General features: G+C 42.6%; 1 protein-coding gene across 13 annotated transcripts in view; it reads right to left on the reverse strand.

Annotated features, from left to right (window-relative positions):
• Nucleotides 1-6,769: 6,769 nt before the first annotated feature.
• Nucleotides 6,770-16,403, reverse strand: part of rapgef6 (Rap guanine nucleotide exchange factor (GEF) 6) — a 137,328-nt gene continuing 127,694 nt past the window's right edge. For 8 of the 13 annotated variants that reach the window (XM_034607675.1, XM_034607671.1, XM_034607678.1 and 5 more), the window contains 5 exons: nt 16,212-16,331; nt 14,393-14,660; nt 11,765-12,312; nt 10,425-10,742; nt 6,770-10,299 (listed from right to left, as the gene is read on the reverse strand). In XM_034607675.1, the coding sequence (XP_034463566.1) occupies nt 10,277-10,299; nt 10,425-10,742; nt 11,765-12,312; nt 14,393-14,660; nt 16,212-16,331 (1,277 nt within the window). In that variant the 3' untranslated portion in view covers nt 6,770-10,276. Of the gene's footprint in view, nt 10,300-10,424; nt 10,743-11,764; nt 12,313-14,392; nt 14,661-14,786; nt 16,332-16,403 lie in introns of those variants that run through there. The other 5 variants (XM_034607670.1, XM_034607673.1, XM_034607672.1 and 2 more) reach the window with 5 other exon arrangements.

Consider the following 16,403-nt stretch of genomic DNA (forward strand, 5'->3'; position numbering starts at 1 on the left):
GAGTTTCATCGGTAGGGGGTATTTAGGTTTTCCCCCTGACACTTCTCCGTCTCTTCATCTCTCGCTCCCTTCCTCCTCTCGCTCTGACTTTCTCTCTTCACTATGTCCCCACTAAGCTGCATATATCTAAAAAGCATGTTCTTCATGTGTGAGGCTGATGTGCATCCGCACTTTTCGGTTGTTTTTGATCTGAGTTCACACCCGAACTAAATGTAAAAGATAAACGAGGCAGTAAAGTGGCGAAAACAACCTTGTGTGTGTGTGTGTGTGTGTGTGTGTGTGTGCGTGCGTGCGTGCGTGCGTGCGTGCGTGTGTGCGTGTGTGTGTGTGTGTATGTGTTTTACCCAAAAAGAGGCTTTGTCTCCTCCCAGGCTTTTCACTTCGCCTGTTAATTTAATGATGTACAGATGATAATGTTGATGATAATATTAGATGATGATGATGATGATGATGATGATGATGATGATGGTATATGATGATGATGATAAGACCCTTGTGTGTTGCCGCAACTGCTTCTTTTTCAGTCATGAAGGACAAATTACACTCCCTAATTACAGACACACACCTACTCACACACACGGGCATACTGACTACTCATAATAGAAAACAATCAGATGTTAAAGGCAAGACTTTCATTGAAAGTGACACTAATTTACAAACACTCAAAAACAAACAATTACGCACACTATGCAAACCCATTAAATGCACGTCTCTCTGTAGTTGTGAGGACACTCATTGACAAAATGCATTCCCTAGCCCCTTACCCTAACCTCAACCATCACAACTAAATGCTAACCTAACCTAATTCTAACCCAAACCCTATAACCAACTCTTAACCCTCAAACACCCTCTGAATTTGTGAGGACCGGCCAAAACGTCCTTACAAAGTCAAATGTCCTTACAATGATATGGTATTAAACCAAAATTGGTCCCTAAAACTATAGATAGTCATGCGTGTGCGCGCACAGACACACAAACACACACACACACACACACACACACACACAAAGGGAGGCAAGAAGAATGTCATTTATTTTGTTGAAATTACTCCATTTAATCAGGTTAATGTAGTTGATCCAGTTGAATTTCATGAAGTTAATTCACTTTGATTCATATCTAAGTTAATTCAATTTAGTTAATTAACTCATTTACATTAAGTTGATTCAATAATTTATTATTTTTGGTTGAATTTATTCCATCGACTTCCGTTGACTCTTTTGATTTCATTCAGTTAAAAACAGCCAACGACACAAACAGCAGTTAAATCTCAGAATGGAGGAAGCAGCACTATAGGAACCAAAATGTTCTACTTTGGAGATAGAAGAACTTTAGCACAAAGACATTTGAGACGGATATAATCACCTCCACAAAGCCAGGGATGCTTTGCTCCAACATGGACAATGCGTTTGTAATTTGCACCTTAATGGGATGGCTGGTCTCTGGGGGGGATATGCCCCTAAATAGTCTTCTTCACTGATCTGTCCTGTGGATACAGATTGAGCTTTTATACCAGCAGCGTTTCCCACAACACAGCACTGCCCCCTTATGGCCGTCAGTGGAACAAAAGGAGATTCTCAGGGTCGCCACAGTCAGATTGGTTGTTTTGATTCTTCTTAAAACCAGACAGTGTGCTGCCCCAGTCTGTCATGTGTTGGGATAAAAAAACAAGAGTGGAAGATTGGACTGTGTGTTGACTTGTAGTTAAAATATGGATCGGACTTAATAATCAGCAGATGCCCCCCCAACAAATCCGGAACTTCCGTGTGATGGCAGAGGCCACACAGCCACAGACACAGTGACATTACAAAGTGTTTGGAAACAGCAGTTTGAAGGATGACCCGCGGGCCTCTACACATTCAGTAACATTCCGTGGGTTTGTCAGGTCATTTATCTGAGCTGCCCTGCTGACATTGTTGAGGACAGTAAGACGCAAGGACGCTGACCTCCGCCCCTTTACAAGCCACAGGAAGCCTTGAGGACTGGTGACAAATTGCCAGATCGGCCCAGAAGGGTCTCACCTCAACATGCAACTCTGTGCCCCTCAAATGATCCGGAAAGACAGACTCTGGGAGTCAAGAAGATAGCACAACAAAATGATTGAAATTTACACTTTTCTCCCAGGACAATAATATCTTTGCCTCTGATTTTCTATCGCTCCCCTTTCATGGTTAGAGCTTCAACAATTCCTCAACAGGGATGTAAAAATATGCCTTTCACAAAAGTTGAGGTTTTGATGTTTAAATTGGAAATTACCCAAACACAAACACATTTACATTTCAATATTTTGTTTCCACTTTTCTATTTATAAACCTTGATATTATCGTATTGAAACATTTACTCTCTCAAGTGTGAACATTAAAGAGCGAAGTGTCAGTTTGTGAAGAACAAGCACAAAGCCTCTGCTGTGAGATGTGTGATTAACAGAAGTTTCTAATTTGTTTATGTGTGTGTTTGATTTATTAGTGAGCTTTTCAACAGCAACAACAGTATAGTATATAAAGCCTAAGAACAATGGAGGAGAACAAGAGGGTGGTAACAGCAATGCAACCAAATCAAATAAATAAAACTGAAATAAACATAGATTTATAAAAATCTCCAGTAAACAAGACATATTCAACCTTTTTTTAATCCTTACAATGTTTTCACAGCAGAAGAAAGAATGGAGATATCATACCCACAGCTTTTAGGGTTCTTTGTGCCAAAAAGAAAATTCTGCCTGAACTTGATCATCTGGGACAGGTCACATGGGGATCAGGGACATTTGCATGAGACTTTAAAACAAAAGCCTAAATCACTTTGAATCATGTTTGTCAAGCTCCAAATTACCAATTAGCATTATGAAAAAATGACGAAGAAAATGTACATTATTCACCGAAATGTCATTAATTCATATCAACATGTAAAAGTCATATTTCAATTCTAAAGTAAAGAAACAATAATATTAGTTTAAATATTTTTACACTTTCTGTGACATCACCCCCATGAAGAAGGAATGTCATTGGCCGTTCAGTGTGCCGCAGCCACAGAAGAAGAATGGAGGGAGGAAGGGTCATTTTCGGAGGAGGATGACCAATCACTGGTATTGGATGAAATCCCTCATTTTACAGCACGGTGGATAAAACACTGTCTGCTCACCTTCTCCTCTTGTTTAACACACTGACAATTTCCACGTGAGTGAAAGTGCTGATCCTTTATTAAATTAACCTATTGAATGAGCTTCGTTAATGGAGGGAGATGTCAGCATGGAGGAGACAGGAAATGATGAGACAGAGGTTTCATGGGTGCTGCCTCGCTGCCATGACACTCCAGCTGCTTGGATTGTCACCATTAATCTTTACGGTCTTATATCGTCTGATCTTTTGCGAGTCCTCCAGTTTTATGGCCGCGCAGCACTGAGTCATCGTAGGGTTACTCCAAGATATCAGACTTTCCGTTCATGCTTACACTCCAATAACAAGGCGTGAAGACAACCGACCAGCTTTGAAAAGGATGAAACACTCGAGGGACAACGACACACAAGGAAAACCGACTCATTCTTCATCAATGCGTGTGTGAGAGCACGTGCACACTCACAGACTATACATGCGGCTCAAGGGCGGCACTGAGGCTGTGCAGGTGACGGAATATTTTCCAAACTGTTTTGCCTCATAAATTTTCATTTAGACAGGAATATGCTAAAAGCCAAACCCCCCCCCATGTGTGCGCACAACCCTCAGGTGGTAAAGCTTCCGTTTTCCCACCTCCTGCTCTCGGCTCCTGCTCCTCACAAAGTCACAACTTCAAAGACGAAACAGAGGAGAGAGGTGTGATGCACGCACACACACGTGCACACAAACATGCACATGCACATGCACACACACACACACACACACACTCTTGTACTTCTATCTTCTAATAAATTTTCAGCCCCTTACCCTAACCTTAACCATCACAACTAAATCCCTTACCTTTACCTCAACCTAATTCTAACTCTCACCTTAAAACCAAGTCTTCACCCTCAAACAGGCCTTTGAAAAAGTGAAGACCGGCCAAAAAGGTCCTCACTTTCCAAAAATGTCCTCACTGTGTAAGGTCTATGCTCAGAACGGTCCTCACAAATATATAAGTACAAGTACACACACGCACGTCTTCCCACATTGCCTCCCCTCCCATCCAAGCAGGGCTCTTTCGCCCTTTGTGATGTATAATTGAAGCTGTGTGTAATTTCACCGACTCGTTTCCCTGCCGAATCCCACTCGGAGCTGAACTTTCACTCCTCTCATCGCTGTGGAATATTCTCTCTGAAATGGAGAGAGCCGCTCTTTGAACGTGCTGGTTAACACGACCCCCACCACCCACCCACCCACCCACCCACCCTCCCTCCCAGCCCCTCCCAGCACCCTGACCCAGCTCCATTACACTGAAGTGTAACTTTATTGCAGTAAGAGGAGCAGCGGCTGTGAGGAGCAGCTCAGATGCTGTCCAGAGTCGGGTTGAGCAAGAGTTTACTAAATGTCGTTTGGATCGGTCAGACCCTTGTGGGCCTGTGTCGTCCTGTGTGGCTCCTATGGTGGAAAGTGAAAATGTTTATTTTTATATTTGCAAAGGTTCAATGTACATTAATCAACATTCATACATATGTAAAAGCACCTGAGTTTGCTGAAAGGCTAAATATCATCATCAGTCCCTTTGCAAGTTAATTAATCTGAGGTGATAAAAAAATACTGTGATAATAATATAATAAGACCAATATGAACAATAGAACAATCTTTGTATGAGTTCAATCAGGGTAAAATAATACCAGTGATTCAACAAGCCTCACTGCATTTATATATACAACATGATGAGTAAGATGGAACTACTACGATAGAGCTGGTGTTATTATATAAAAACAATTAGAATTTAATTGGACATTTTAATTTCTCTATAGCCTTTCTATAATTTTAAATTATTTGGTCCCTATGCTTGACAGTGTTTTCTACAGTACCAGGCTGCTGTGGAATTTGCATAAATTTTTTTTTATTAAAGCTTTGAGCACATAAATAGTTGGTATCACCTTCATGGCAGAAATTATATTTTTCCATTTGATATTTTCAAAACTCAGACACCAAAAGCACCAAAACTGTCAGACAATAACAGGTAGAAGATAAAATACTCAATGTTTTTAATCGATCCAAACTCAATTTCCACAGATACCAGCATTAAACTGGAGCTTTTTAAAATGGTTTTAGACATTTAGACCCCGTGTGTCTGCTGGGACTTTGGGACTTTGGGACTCTTCCATTCTCTCATGTGAGAAAAGTAACATGAAGGTTTATTCTTGACATTAAAACCAGAGCAGTTGTGTTAATGATCAGTGTCACAGTTCCACCTGAAACCTGTAAAACACCACATGTCCACCACATGTTCCCACAGTCTCCAGTCTCCTGCTCTTTCACACACCTGCTCATTAATCCCAGATAAACTACTTCACGTTTATTTCCAAGAGAAACAGAAATCAGAAGGGGGGGGGGGGGGGACATATGGCAGAGGCCTTTAGCCACTTGGGGCACACTGTAATGATTTTCTAATTCTAAATATGATGGATCTTTAAGTTTGTCTTTGTTTCACACTTCACTCTTATTGGATTTTAACTCCAGCAAAGTTTAAAGTTGCTTCACATGTTATAAATAGTTGGTGTTTACAGTTTCCTCATGATGACACGTAGGTCCGGTGTCTAAACACTGTTTATCACTATGAGAAACTCACAGATGAGGTTAGTTCTCATTTTCAGCTGCACACATGCATCTGCAGAGGAAATGCTCCACACAGGACAGCAACACACATCCTGGTGTATTGTTCCTCTTTCACACACACATAAGACAGACTGAGCAGTGTGACTCCCCCCCTCTGTGAGACAGTAAACCTTTAATGAGTAATAAAAAGCTTCCTGACCTTGAACACAGCACGACAGCGTACACGCCTCTGATCAGATCTGATGTTGAGCTGAACGCAGCAGAAGGTGGAGACACAGCGAGAGGACAGAACTGAGGATGGTTGAGAGGGGAGGGGGGTAGGGGCTGTGCACATATGGCCCCAAATGATATTAAAATAAAGATTCTTACTTGATATTCATAATTATCATGTTATTATTAAATTTCACATTATTATGTCTTTAGAGTTTAAAGACAGATTTTTGCTCCTGAATGAAGGTTGTGGTTTTAAACTCTTCTTTATGAGCAGAGAATGACCAACACTTGTTAAACAGCACAGCTGTGGAGGAAGTACTCAAACATTTGACTCAATTAAAAGTACTACATTAACTTTTCTATTTGAGTAAAAGTAAACACTCACTTTAAAATGTACTTCCAGTCCTAAAAGTAAAAATACTTACCAGTGATGCTGCTGCTGCAGGAGGCGGAGTCTAATGTGACCTGTCCACTCTGATTGGATCAGTGGATTAATTCCACTCTTGTTATTGGTCACTTTTACAATGTGAACATGTAACAAAATGCATTGTAAAAATGCAGTGGAGTAGAGGGTACAGATATTTGCTGATTTATGATGTCATGGTGTAAAAAGTACCAGAAAATAAATTTACCCAAGTACAGATACATGAAAAATGTACTGAAACAAAGTAAATGTACTTCGTTATATCCCCCCACTTGGTTACATTGCTATTGAGAATTATATTGTTAAACTGATGATATTGATTTATGATTCAAAGGAGAAAACTTTCTAATGAGATGTGGTCCAGACGCGAACATCACTGTGAACCAAAGCCCCCCCCCCCCAAATAAAGACATGATCCTTTCTGCTTATTATTTTATTCATTGTCCAAATTCATATCAGTAGACTTGGAGAAATAAAAGGTCATTTTTTTTCCTTTTCAACATTCTCTTAAACAAAAATATAACAACTATTTACAGTCACTCGTAAAAAATACATAAAAAGCGTACAAGCAAAAATCATGTTGTCTTTCTAAAAGACATAAGTTGACGACCGCTATGAGAAGTGAGACAAAAGCAAACTTTAAGCCACAGACCAAGTTAATACCTCTTTGTACAGATTGTGCAGCACAGTCACCACATGTAAGCTTATTGTTGTGCATTTCTGTGATAATGCCAAAAAAAAAGATGTCTACATCCAACACATTCACATCTCTCTTATTGCATTCCAGGGCGAGCGGCGGGACACTGGGGCTAAATGACAGGCGGGCAGGTTTTCATCAAGCTGTGAAGGGAGGTGAGATTTTTAAAAACACAGACATGTTGTGTTCACAGTGTCGAGAGCTGCTCTCTGTCAGATTCCCCATGGAAACATACCAAGTGTACGTAAGTGAGGAGAAGAGAAGAGAGGTTTTACTGAGTGAACTTTTGCCCTGAAAGAAACAGGAAGGAGCATGTGGAATGCTAATGGAGCAAATACAAGGAACTAAACTAACGCAAAGTTAATCATGTGCCGACGTTTCATTTAAAAAGAAAAAACGACTGTTAGCTCTCGATCCAACATTTAAAAGCAGCTTAAAAGATCTTCCAATATCTGACTGAACTCATCATTCACGACCGGGCCGACTAATGGAAGCAGCACGTGCCACTTCTTCTAAATCTATGCAGAACATTAATACTGATTTGTGGTTTAGAATCTGAGTAATGCGGTTGTGCAAAAAAAAAATTAGAAGAGGTGTCAGTTTCTGGACTCTCCGTCTGTTTCAAAGTTTCTACCATCGAGATCGTTTGGAGATGAGAAAAAGAAACTCAGGGGTCACGGTGGACTCTGATGATTCATATAATCCCTGAAGCGATGGAGTGAAATCCATCGGACGAGGACAGTGAGGAGGAAAAACGAACATTTTGAGTCCTGCTGAGGGGACAGAGCCGAGAAAGTGGCAGGGAGGGAAACCGGAGAGAACATGGCATTGTGGCTGTTCAGTTCAAACACACCGGAATATAATATCAAAAAACTCCTTTCAATTATCCAATCTGAGTTTGAATGAATTCGCCTTGTGCCATGAAACTGACAGGAGGAGGCCCCACGAGAGGACCACCTTCCTGCAGGCGGGAGCAAATAAGAAGGGCTTTTATTGAAAATGACTTCTGAGCCTTTCCTTATGTGCTTCTCGCCCACACTGCATCAAAATGGGTTTTCTTTAAAACGCGATGTTGATCACGTCCTCGCAAATGTAATTCACACACACACACACACACACACACACACACACACACACACACACACACACACACACACACACACACACACACACACACACACACACACACACACACACACAGCAGCAATTTCACTTATAGACATTTCAGAAATGGCACCAACAACAGAGTGAGGGGACAAAAAAACAAGTCAAGAGGGAGGATTAGAATAAAGTAAAAGTTCCTTTTCAGACTCCGGCCCACAGACAGGAGGGCGATCACAGCCACGGATCATTTCTTATAACAAAATGTTCAAAAATAGCATTTATAGAGGACTCTCTTCTCTCATCTATACATGATCACTTGACATTAATTTATGGCAGAGAACCAACAAAAATATATATGTATAAATTCATATATATATATTTGCCTTGAATATATTAGCAATAATCATTTCAAGTCTTTGTGTGGCAAAACAAAAAGAAAAAAAGCGAGGAAAAGAGACTTTTCCAGTTACACCCCCTGCTGCAGCGCTGATCAACACAGAAAAATACATTTTCCTCTTTTCCAGAAACGTTGCTCTGAATGTCAACACAAGTAAACTATGTTCAAGCACAAGCAATTCTCAAGCACATCCTTTAAATATTCTACTATCAACAGGGAATGAGCGAGCCGGAGCGTTAAAATACATCACGAGGAGAAAAATTATACATCAGGAAGCAAAAAAAACAACAACCAGAAGAGATGAGAGAGGTACACTGTGAGCACGTAGTCCACGTTTACGCTGCGTCTGCATATTCCTGCTGCATTATAAACAAATGTACACTTTCAAAATGAACCTGTAGAACTAACATTTCAGCCTGTAATTCAATAGACGACAAGTCTAATAATAAACACTGTAAACAAAATGTGTAAGCATCCGTGTAAACACCGTCCTTTTTCTGTTTTTACGCACACCAACTACATGTTCAGTGAGTGTGTGAGTGTATACGCATGCACGTTGTGTGGCCACTCAGTGCGAATTTATGGTTTCTGTCATAGCTCCGGCAATAAAAATAACGGCACGTGTTTTACTCTACGGGAAGCAGCGAGGCGTTTGTTCTTCAGCTCATTAAAAAAAGAGGAGTTACGATATAGTTTTATTTTTTATAGAACATCCAGGAGGCGGCATGCGGCTAAAGTACCTCGCATCAGACCGAACGAGCAATAAGAGAGGTGAGCGGAGAGCACAACTGCCTGAGAGATGCTGCTTGTCTGTTTTTTTTACTATAAAAGCTCAACAAAGTACAATAAGTGCTAAACACAAACAGACGTGCTCTCTGTTAGTTCTGTTTCATTTCTCCAAAAAGAGGAAGTGGAGAATGTGTGGGTGGGGGTCTCTTTATGGCACCTGAGGACTTTCCTGACCTCACGTGTTGGTTTTGGGAAAATAAAGTTGGTATATTTGTGCATTGGAACTGATGTTATTCATGTGAATTTAGATCATCAGTGCCAGGCAGGCCATGAATCTCAATATCAGTCATTTTCTTGTCTCGTATTCATCTACATTCATCTTCTTTTGAGCCGACAATAAAAACAGCAAATAAAAATCCAAAAAAAGTCAGACGAGCGTTGTGTCGTAAAACGTTCAATCCCTTTGTCTGCTCCTCCTCGCTCTTCTCATATAAAAACTCTGGAAAGCTCAAAGATGCAAATGAAAAGAAGAAGAAGAAAAAACTTTATACAAAGAAAAAAAATCGCTGTACAACATGTTAAAACTGTGAAAGACTAAGAGACAAGAGAGCTGGGAGCACAAAATGGAGGTACATGGTGGTCTGTTTCCAAGGAGGCGGACTTCTTCTCATGAGGCATCGTTACTGTCTCTCATTCCTTCTTCCATTTGTCCATTTTGTGACGTCAATCGACAAAAAAAATCGTGCTTTTCGTCTTTGTTTTGTTGATTGGTTTTTAAAAAACACGATGAGTCCTGGGAGGTGGAGTGAGCGGTAACATGAACCTACAGGTGAGGTTCAGAGGTGCATTATGGTCCATGGTGGCATCACACAAGGATCTGTAGGGGGAGGGGGGTGGAGAATGTGCTCTGACAGGAAGTGACCGCAGGCTGCTTACTTAGTCCAAAGCCTGATCCACATGACCCGGTCCACGGGTGAGAATATGTGACGTCACCAGCTTTACACCGCGGACACTTGTTCATCTGGAAAAGACAAAAGAAGATGATGTTGAGACAAGATAGAGTTTTGAATATGTTGTTGTTTGAGGAACGGAAACAATAGAATGCTATGGGTTAATTCAACATTTCATCATCCCAAGGGATCGTACCATCCTCACTGTCGGCCAGCTCCTGCGGTGGGAGGCAGATGCTGGGCGGTCTGGAGTAGCCCTGATGGTTACCGGCCAGCCTCCGCGCTTCAGCCAAAGTGCCTGCTGCTCCGGGGCTCTGCAGAAGTTTGCTCCTCTGCAGCGCCACGCTGTAGTCGGGAGGTTTGAGGTGAGGAGGCCTTGGGACCAGACCTCCGGGCCCACCCACTACTCCGTCTGTGAGGCTGAGATCCCCCAGAGCCAGACCCTGGTAGCCTGGAGGGGTGGGAGGGGGAGCACGGTAACGCTCATCCTTGGCGGGGGAGGTGATACAATACACTGGATGGAGGTGCAGATCAAAAGAAAAGGAGGGAGGGCGGAGAAAAGAGGTAGGGGAGTGAGGGATGAGGAGTGACGGGGAAGGGGAATGAAGGAGGAGGTGTGGGGGGGGGAAGTAAGAAACAAAAGAAAATAATGGGTAAATGATATCAATGTGATGTTTCACAACACAACTATACATGCAGCAAAATGTGTCCAAAATCATAAGAAAACATGAAACCGATGAGATGGATGGCTGCAGCAGATACAGACAACTCGATCTGCAGCTAATGAGCACGTTCACGAAGGAATAATCTGCCAATATTTACCAGAATAATCGATTAAAAGTTCGGTTCTCAAACATCAGGAAACTGAAAAATACCTGTTAGCATTTTTAATAGAAAGCAAAGTGCTTGTTTTCTGAAGATATTAAGGAGTTCTTAATTTGGTTTGACCAGAACGATTAATCGATTATCAGCGGTTTTTGTCCATTCATTTTCTGTTTATCCACTAATCATTGTGTCAGCAGTTGGCATAACACCATCTTTACTCATCCTCTACATCTCCAAAGTCAAAAACACTCTAAAACCTTTTGTTATCTTCTTAAAACGAGTAAACTGCATATTCCTTTAGTTTATCGTGAAACTACAGACGTGGATCCAAAAGACAAATTTACAGTGTGGGTGATGAGGAGGCTCCATAACTCCTGTCAGATGCAGAACCAGCAAGTGACAGGAATTAGACCTGTTTGGCGCCTTATCTGAGAGATGCCAAAGAGCCTAAGAGCATCGTTTAGCAGCTGTTCAATCGAGAATTACAGAAAATCAAGCAACAGGAAGCTGCAGTAATTAATTCATAAAACAGCGAGACATAGTTTGATTTAGTGAGTCTGACACAGAATGTGAGCAGCCGTTCTGATATTTTATATTAGAAGCCGATGTCTCACTGAATGAAAATCTATGCAGCTTTACAATCTGAACTTTAAACGGCGACAGAGCTGAACACTGTTTACAGGGAATCAAACTCGCAACCTGAGCCCTCACCTATCAGGCCCTTGTCTGTGCTTGATGTCACCGTTTTGTAGGCAGGGTCTGTGCTTTGACCTCCTTCCTCGTTGCTTGGCGAGGAGGGGCGCTCTGAGGTGTTTCGCCGCTTTATCGTTCCGTAATTCCCCTCGTAGGTGTCCGACAGCGAGCTGGACGACGCCCAGCTCTGCCGCGACTGATTGGACAGCTCCGAGCTGGAGTCTCTGGCGTGCTGCTTGGCAGCGCCCTCTCTCGCCCACGCGTGACCAGCGCCCTCGACCTCCGGTATCGGCCCGGTCAGCTGCGTGGTCTTGAAGCCGCCCAGGTGCGTGTGTGGCAGGGAGAGCGGGTGCCCGTGGATGCCGTGGTCCCAGGGCCGGCAGGAGGAGACGGGCAGGCTCTGGAAGGAGTCGTGGGAGTTGGAGGAGCAGGACGTCCAGCTGCCACGGCCGCTGTCGGCCACCGAGTCCAGAGAGGTGTGGTCTGGGGTCAGCTCCTCCGTTGAGATGGACGAGGTGAAGGTAGAGCCTCGCGTCACGTATCCTCTCGCGGTCGATGACGAACTACAGCAGATAACAGAGACAGGTTTAATCAAAGGTCATCTGTCGTCTGTACATTTACAAAATCAGAAAAGAAACATTTGGATTTGATGGATCACCATGTCTGGGCTTTAAAAACAACATAACTTTTTCTCCTCCTTTTCATAAACCTGCAGTTTGATTCACTGACGGGGTTTTACTGGACAAATAATCCACTCAATGAAACCGAGCAATATTTCATAAAAACAGGGTTGTTATTAAACAGCAAGGCTGCCAAGGTAATATAATATCAGAGAAGCAGACGGATTGTTTTGTCCGGTGATATTTTATGGTCCATTCTTTATGAGACAGAACGGTCTGATCATGGAGGAACAATAAACAAACAGCAGACAATAAAAGAGGGGTTTGTTGTTTACTCAGCCAGATTAAAAAGGCGCCTGCGTGAAAAACGAAAACGCTGTTAACGGACAGAGGGAGGAGAGAGGCGGGCAGTAAATGTGGGACGCTAATAAAAACCTGGCGTGTTTAACGACTTCCTGTTCTCTTAGTTTTAATGAGGAAAGGACATAATTGGGATCCAGCTGGGAGCGGAAATCGAGAAGCGGCTCAAGGTAGCTGTGTGTGTGTGTGTGTGTGTGTGTATTTTTGGCTACTGGGCAAGGTTTCTGATGTTTATGTGTGTGTATTTGTGTGTGTGTGTAGGACCTGTTTGTTTTAGGCTTGAGAAAAATATATTTTGCACTGGCCATGTCAGACAGTCCCAATTGACCTGCAGGTCCTCCTGTTCAGACGGGGAGATGCTTTGCATTTTAAGGATGTATCCCTGAGTCAGAGCTGTGTTTAGAATTACATTGGAGAAAAACATTTCGCTAACAGACCAGTCATGATCCTGTAATGAATGAATGTCTGAAGATAAAACAATCCACATGTCTGAAATGACATGGGGGGGGTTGATGACTCTGCCAATATGCGACAGACGCAAAAATGAAAAACAAATATCTCCGGATGAAAAAGGCACAGACAAAGATGTCTAGAGAGAGTTTGTGGCAATAAGAGCTGACACCGGTGTCTGTGTGTTGTCAAGAAAAAAACGTGATCTTTGCAGTGGACTTGATACTGTGCAGAGAACCTCCCGCTGCATTGTGCATGTGTGAAAAGCAAAGTGCGGGTAATGTGCGGGCCCAATTCTCTGGACTTTATCCAGAGGTCATGTCTGAAAACGGCTATAGACATATATAGAAAGACACTATAATCACATATATACTATTTTCTGTACACACTGGCTTTAAAACAAACAAAATATTAACAAAAACCTTAAATCAGTCAGTGTGCCAAGAGTTGTTGTTAATATTAAATTAAATTTCTTGGCAAGACTGATACACAATGAGTCAGTATGTTTACATGCACTCAAGAAACTAGTATTCAGGTTATGATGCACTGCAGTAACCCGGTACCTCTAAATCTGCATAAACATACAGCAGGGCAGTATTTGCATGTCTCCCCTACCATGACCTTATTTTGAACGCATGGATTAATCACCTTCTGTGCCGTAGAGATGCAACAGACTCCGATAAGAAAACCCTGCAGCACGAATGTGTCTGAATTCAGAAAGAGTCAAAACGTAGAAACTGACTCATTTCAAATTCCACTGGCTCCTGTAGTGGTGTTCGCTTCCTGTTATGGTTAAACTATCTCAATATGAGGATGAGGTTTTTTCCTCTTATCTTGCTGCTCAGTCATCACAGCATCACTTTAAACTCTTTGTCACACATGTATGTATAAAAAAAAGACGAGTTGAAACCTGGTTACAAATACACGTGGCCCAGAAATGAGTGATCTCCAGAGGATACGTAGCCGGGGAAACCCAGATTCTCACTTGCATAATGACACCGTTTTCGCAGGCTAAAGCTGAGAGTAAACCTGTTCACTTAAGTGCATATGAACACATTGACTGTATTATCTATATGTTGGCTTAAAAAAATCCACTGTTTCCTATGAGTCTGTTAATTCCATCATGAACGTCAACATTAACTTGGTGTTTGATGCTGTTTCCACAGTAAATTAACAAACGTAACCAGACAGATTAGATGAATTTAAATGTAATTACCTTGTGCTGGGCTGGTTGTAATCAGCATTAGAGTGTGCATGTGTCGCTGCTGTGCTCTCGCCGACTGCAGCAGCAGCAGCCGCCGTAGCGGTTGCTGCTACAGTGACAGAAGCCGGGGCGCTATAGGTTCTGTTACTGCTGTTACACCGATCCTCGAGCCCGGGAGCCGGCACCGAGTCCACGGAGCAGATGCTGGAGCGGGAGGAGATCTCGCTGTGGCTGGAGTCCGACAGGTTGTCTGCTTTACCAGGTGGTAGCAGGGCGTAACCTGGAGGGAGGAGGGGGAAACATTTCAGTTAAAGAAAATGCAAAAAAATAAAAGGACCTGGATGGAAAGAATATATGCAAAAGCAGAAGAGCAGAAAATAAATGAAAAGATGAAGTGAAGAGGGAGAAATGACTTTGAGTGTATAGAGTCTTTTTACCTAAGGTCTCTGCAAGTTGGATGAATGAATGAATTTTACTCAGGGGGGCTGTGACAATTCTTTTGACCGCAACCTGTTGCACTGATTTAAGAATAGACATTATGAAGTTTCTGTCTTTCTTTAATATCAAAAATATAACAACAACACAGTTAACGTGGTTGGAATATTCCTCGTGTGTGTGAACAGCTGGGTACAACTCTGCATTAACACTTTTAACATGTGGTTACAGAAACTTTGAGGCTGCGGCCACTTGAGAAAATGAGACATTGAACAGACTCTGAAATGTACAGAAACGACTGAAGGACACGGTCGGGCTCAAGGTTGAAAAACCTGCCAAATCAAATCGCCTGAAACTCCAGGGAAATGAACTAAACATGTGAATGGCCTGCATGTCACAGAAAAACATAAAAATACTAAAACTTACACTGAACATTCATGCATGTTTAAGAAAATGCATTTTGAACACTGATCTTGAAAGAAGCTGCACAGCGAAAGGTCAACAAAATCAATTAAAATAATTAACAAAAATTCACCGATTTATACAAACATAGAAATGAAAAACCGAGACAACAATGACGAACAGGTTTGTTGCTCTACTTCATCAACTTTCTCAAAGCTGCTTTGACGATGGATGGAACTGAAACTTCTGTCTCTCAAGTAACTCTTGTGCTTCAAAAATGAAATGGGCCATCACTTTAACAAACTCTTTTGTGACGGATTCTCAAAAAATATACTGAAACATGAACTAAAAGTCTCTCTGAAATGCCTCTAGACTCCCTCAAATCACAGTTTTACTCAGCAAATGACTGGATCAATCACTGGTCGATCGCTTTATCAGTCTCCCTCAGTTTTGGGTCTGTCCCTGCAGAGCCAGAGGAAAGGGTTGGGGCTGACCGACCTCATGGCTCTTTTCTCTGCCTGTTCTTGTCTCTCATCCTGGGGTGGGGAGGACTCGACCTTACCCGAAGCCTCCCCACCATCCAGATGTGGCCTGACTGGCAATGGCTTCTCTCTGGACTGACTTCTTTTCCTCAGTTTGCTGAATGGGGACAGCAGCCTTTTCTTGTTGGGGAAATCTGGGGGTTTGGGGCTCATTAACAACTCGGGCTGGGAGGTAGGTGATAGGGTTGAGGGCCCAGGCCCTGGAGGACTGCCAGGGGAACCAGTGTGAAGCACCGGAAGCACCCCTGTCAATCTCTGGTAGGGGCTTTCTGCTCTTGCCTTCAATAGAAATCGCCTTCTCCCTGGTCTTTGCCCTGAAGAAAACATGCCTCTCTCCTTTTCCACTTCAGTTCTCTCCTCCTCCTCCTGTGTCTGATTCTCGCTCTCCCTGCTACGCTGTTGTCTCTGCTGCATGGTCAAGAGAAGGACCCTTTTGTGGAGGAAAGCCCCACCTATGCCGTAGCTGCGCAGGCTGACAGTGCCGGCCTTTGTGCTGGCGTCGCTGGTCAGTGACGACGAAGATCCCGACAGGTTCATCTGGCTGGAGTTCTGGGACTTGGCCACGCCTCCCACTGAAAAGGAGGGTGAAAAGTGAGAAATGGAAATAAAAGGTTATGTTTTTGTTTTCAAAGTTAAGAAAAGGA

This window comes from Hippoglossus hippoglossus, chromosome 14 (genome assembly GCF_009819705.1).
Source record: "Hippoglossus hippoglossus isolate fHipHip1 chromosome 14, fHipHip1.pri, whole genome shotgun sequence".
NCBI lineage: Eukaryota > Metazoa > Chordata > Actinopteri > Pleuronectiformes > Pleuronectidae > Hippoglossus > Hippoglossus hippoglossus.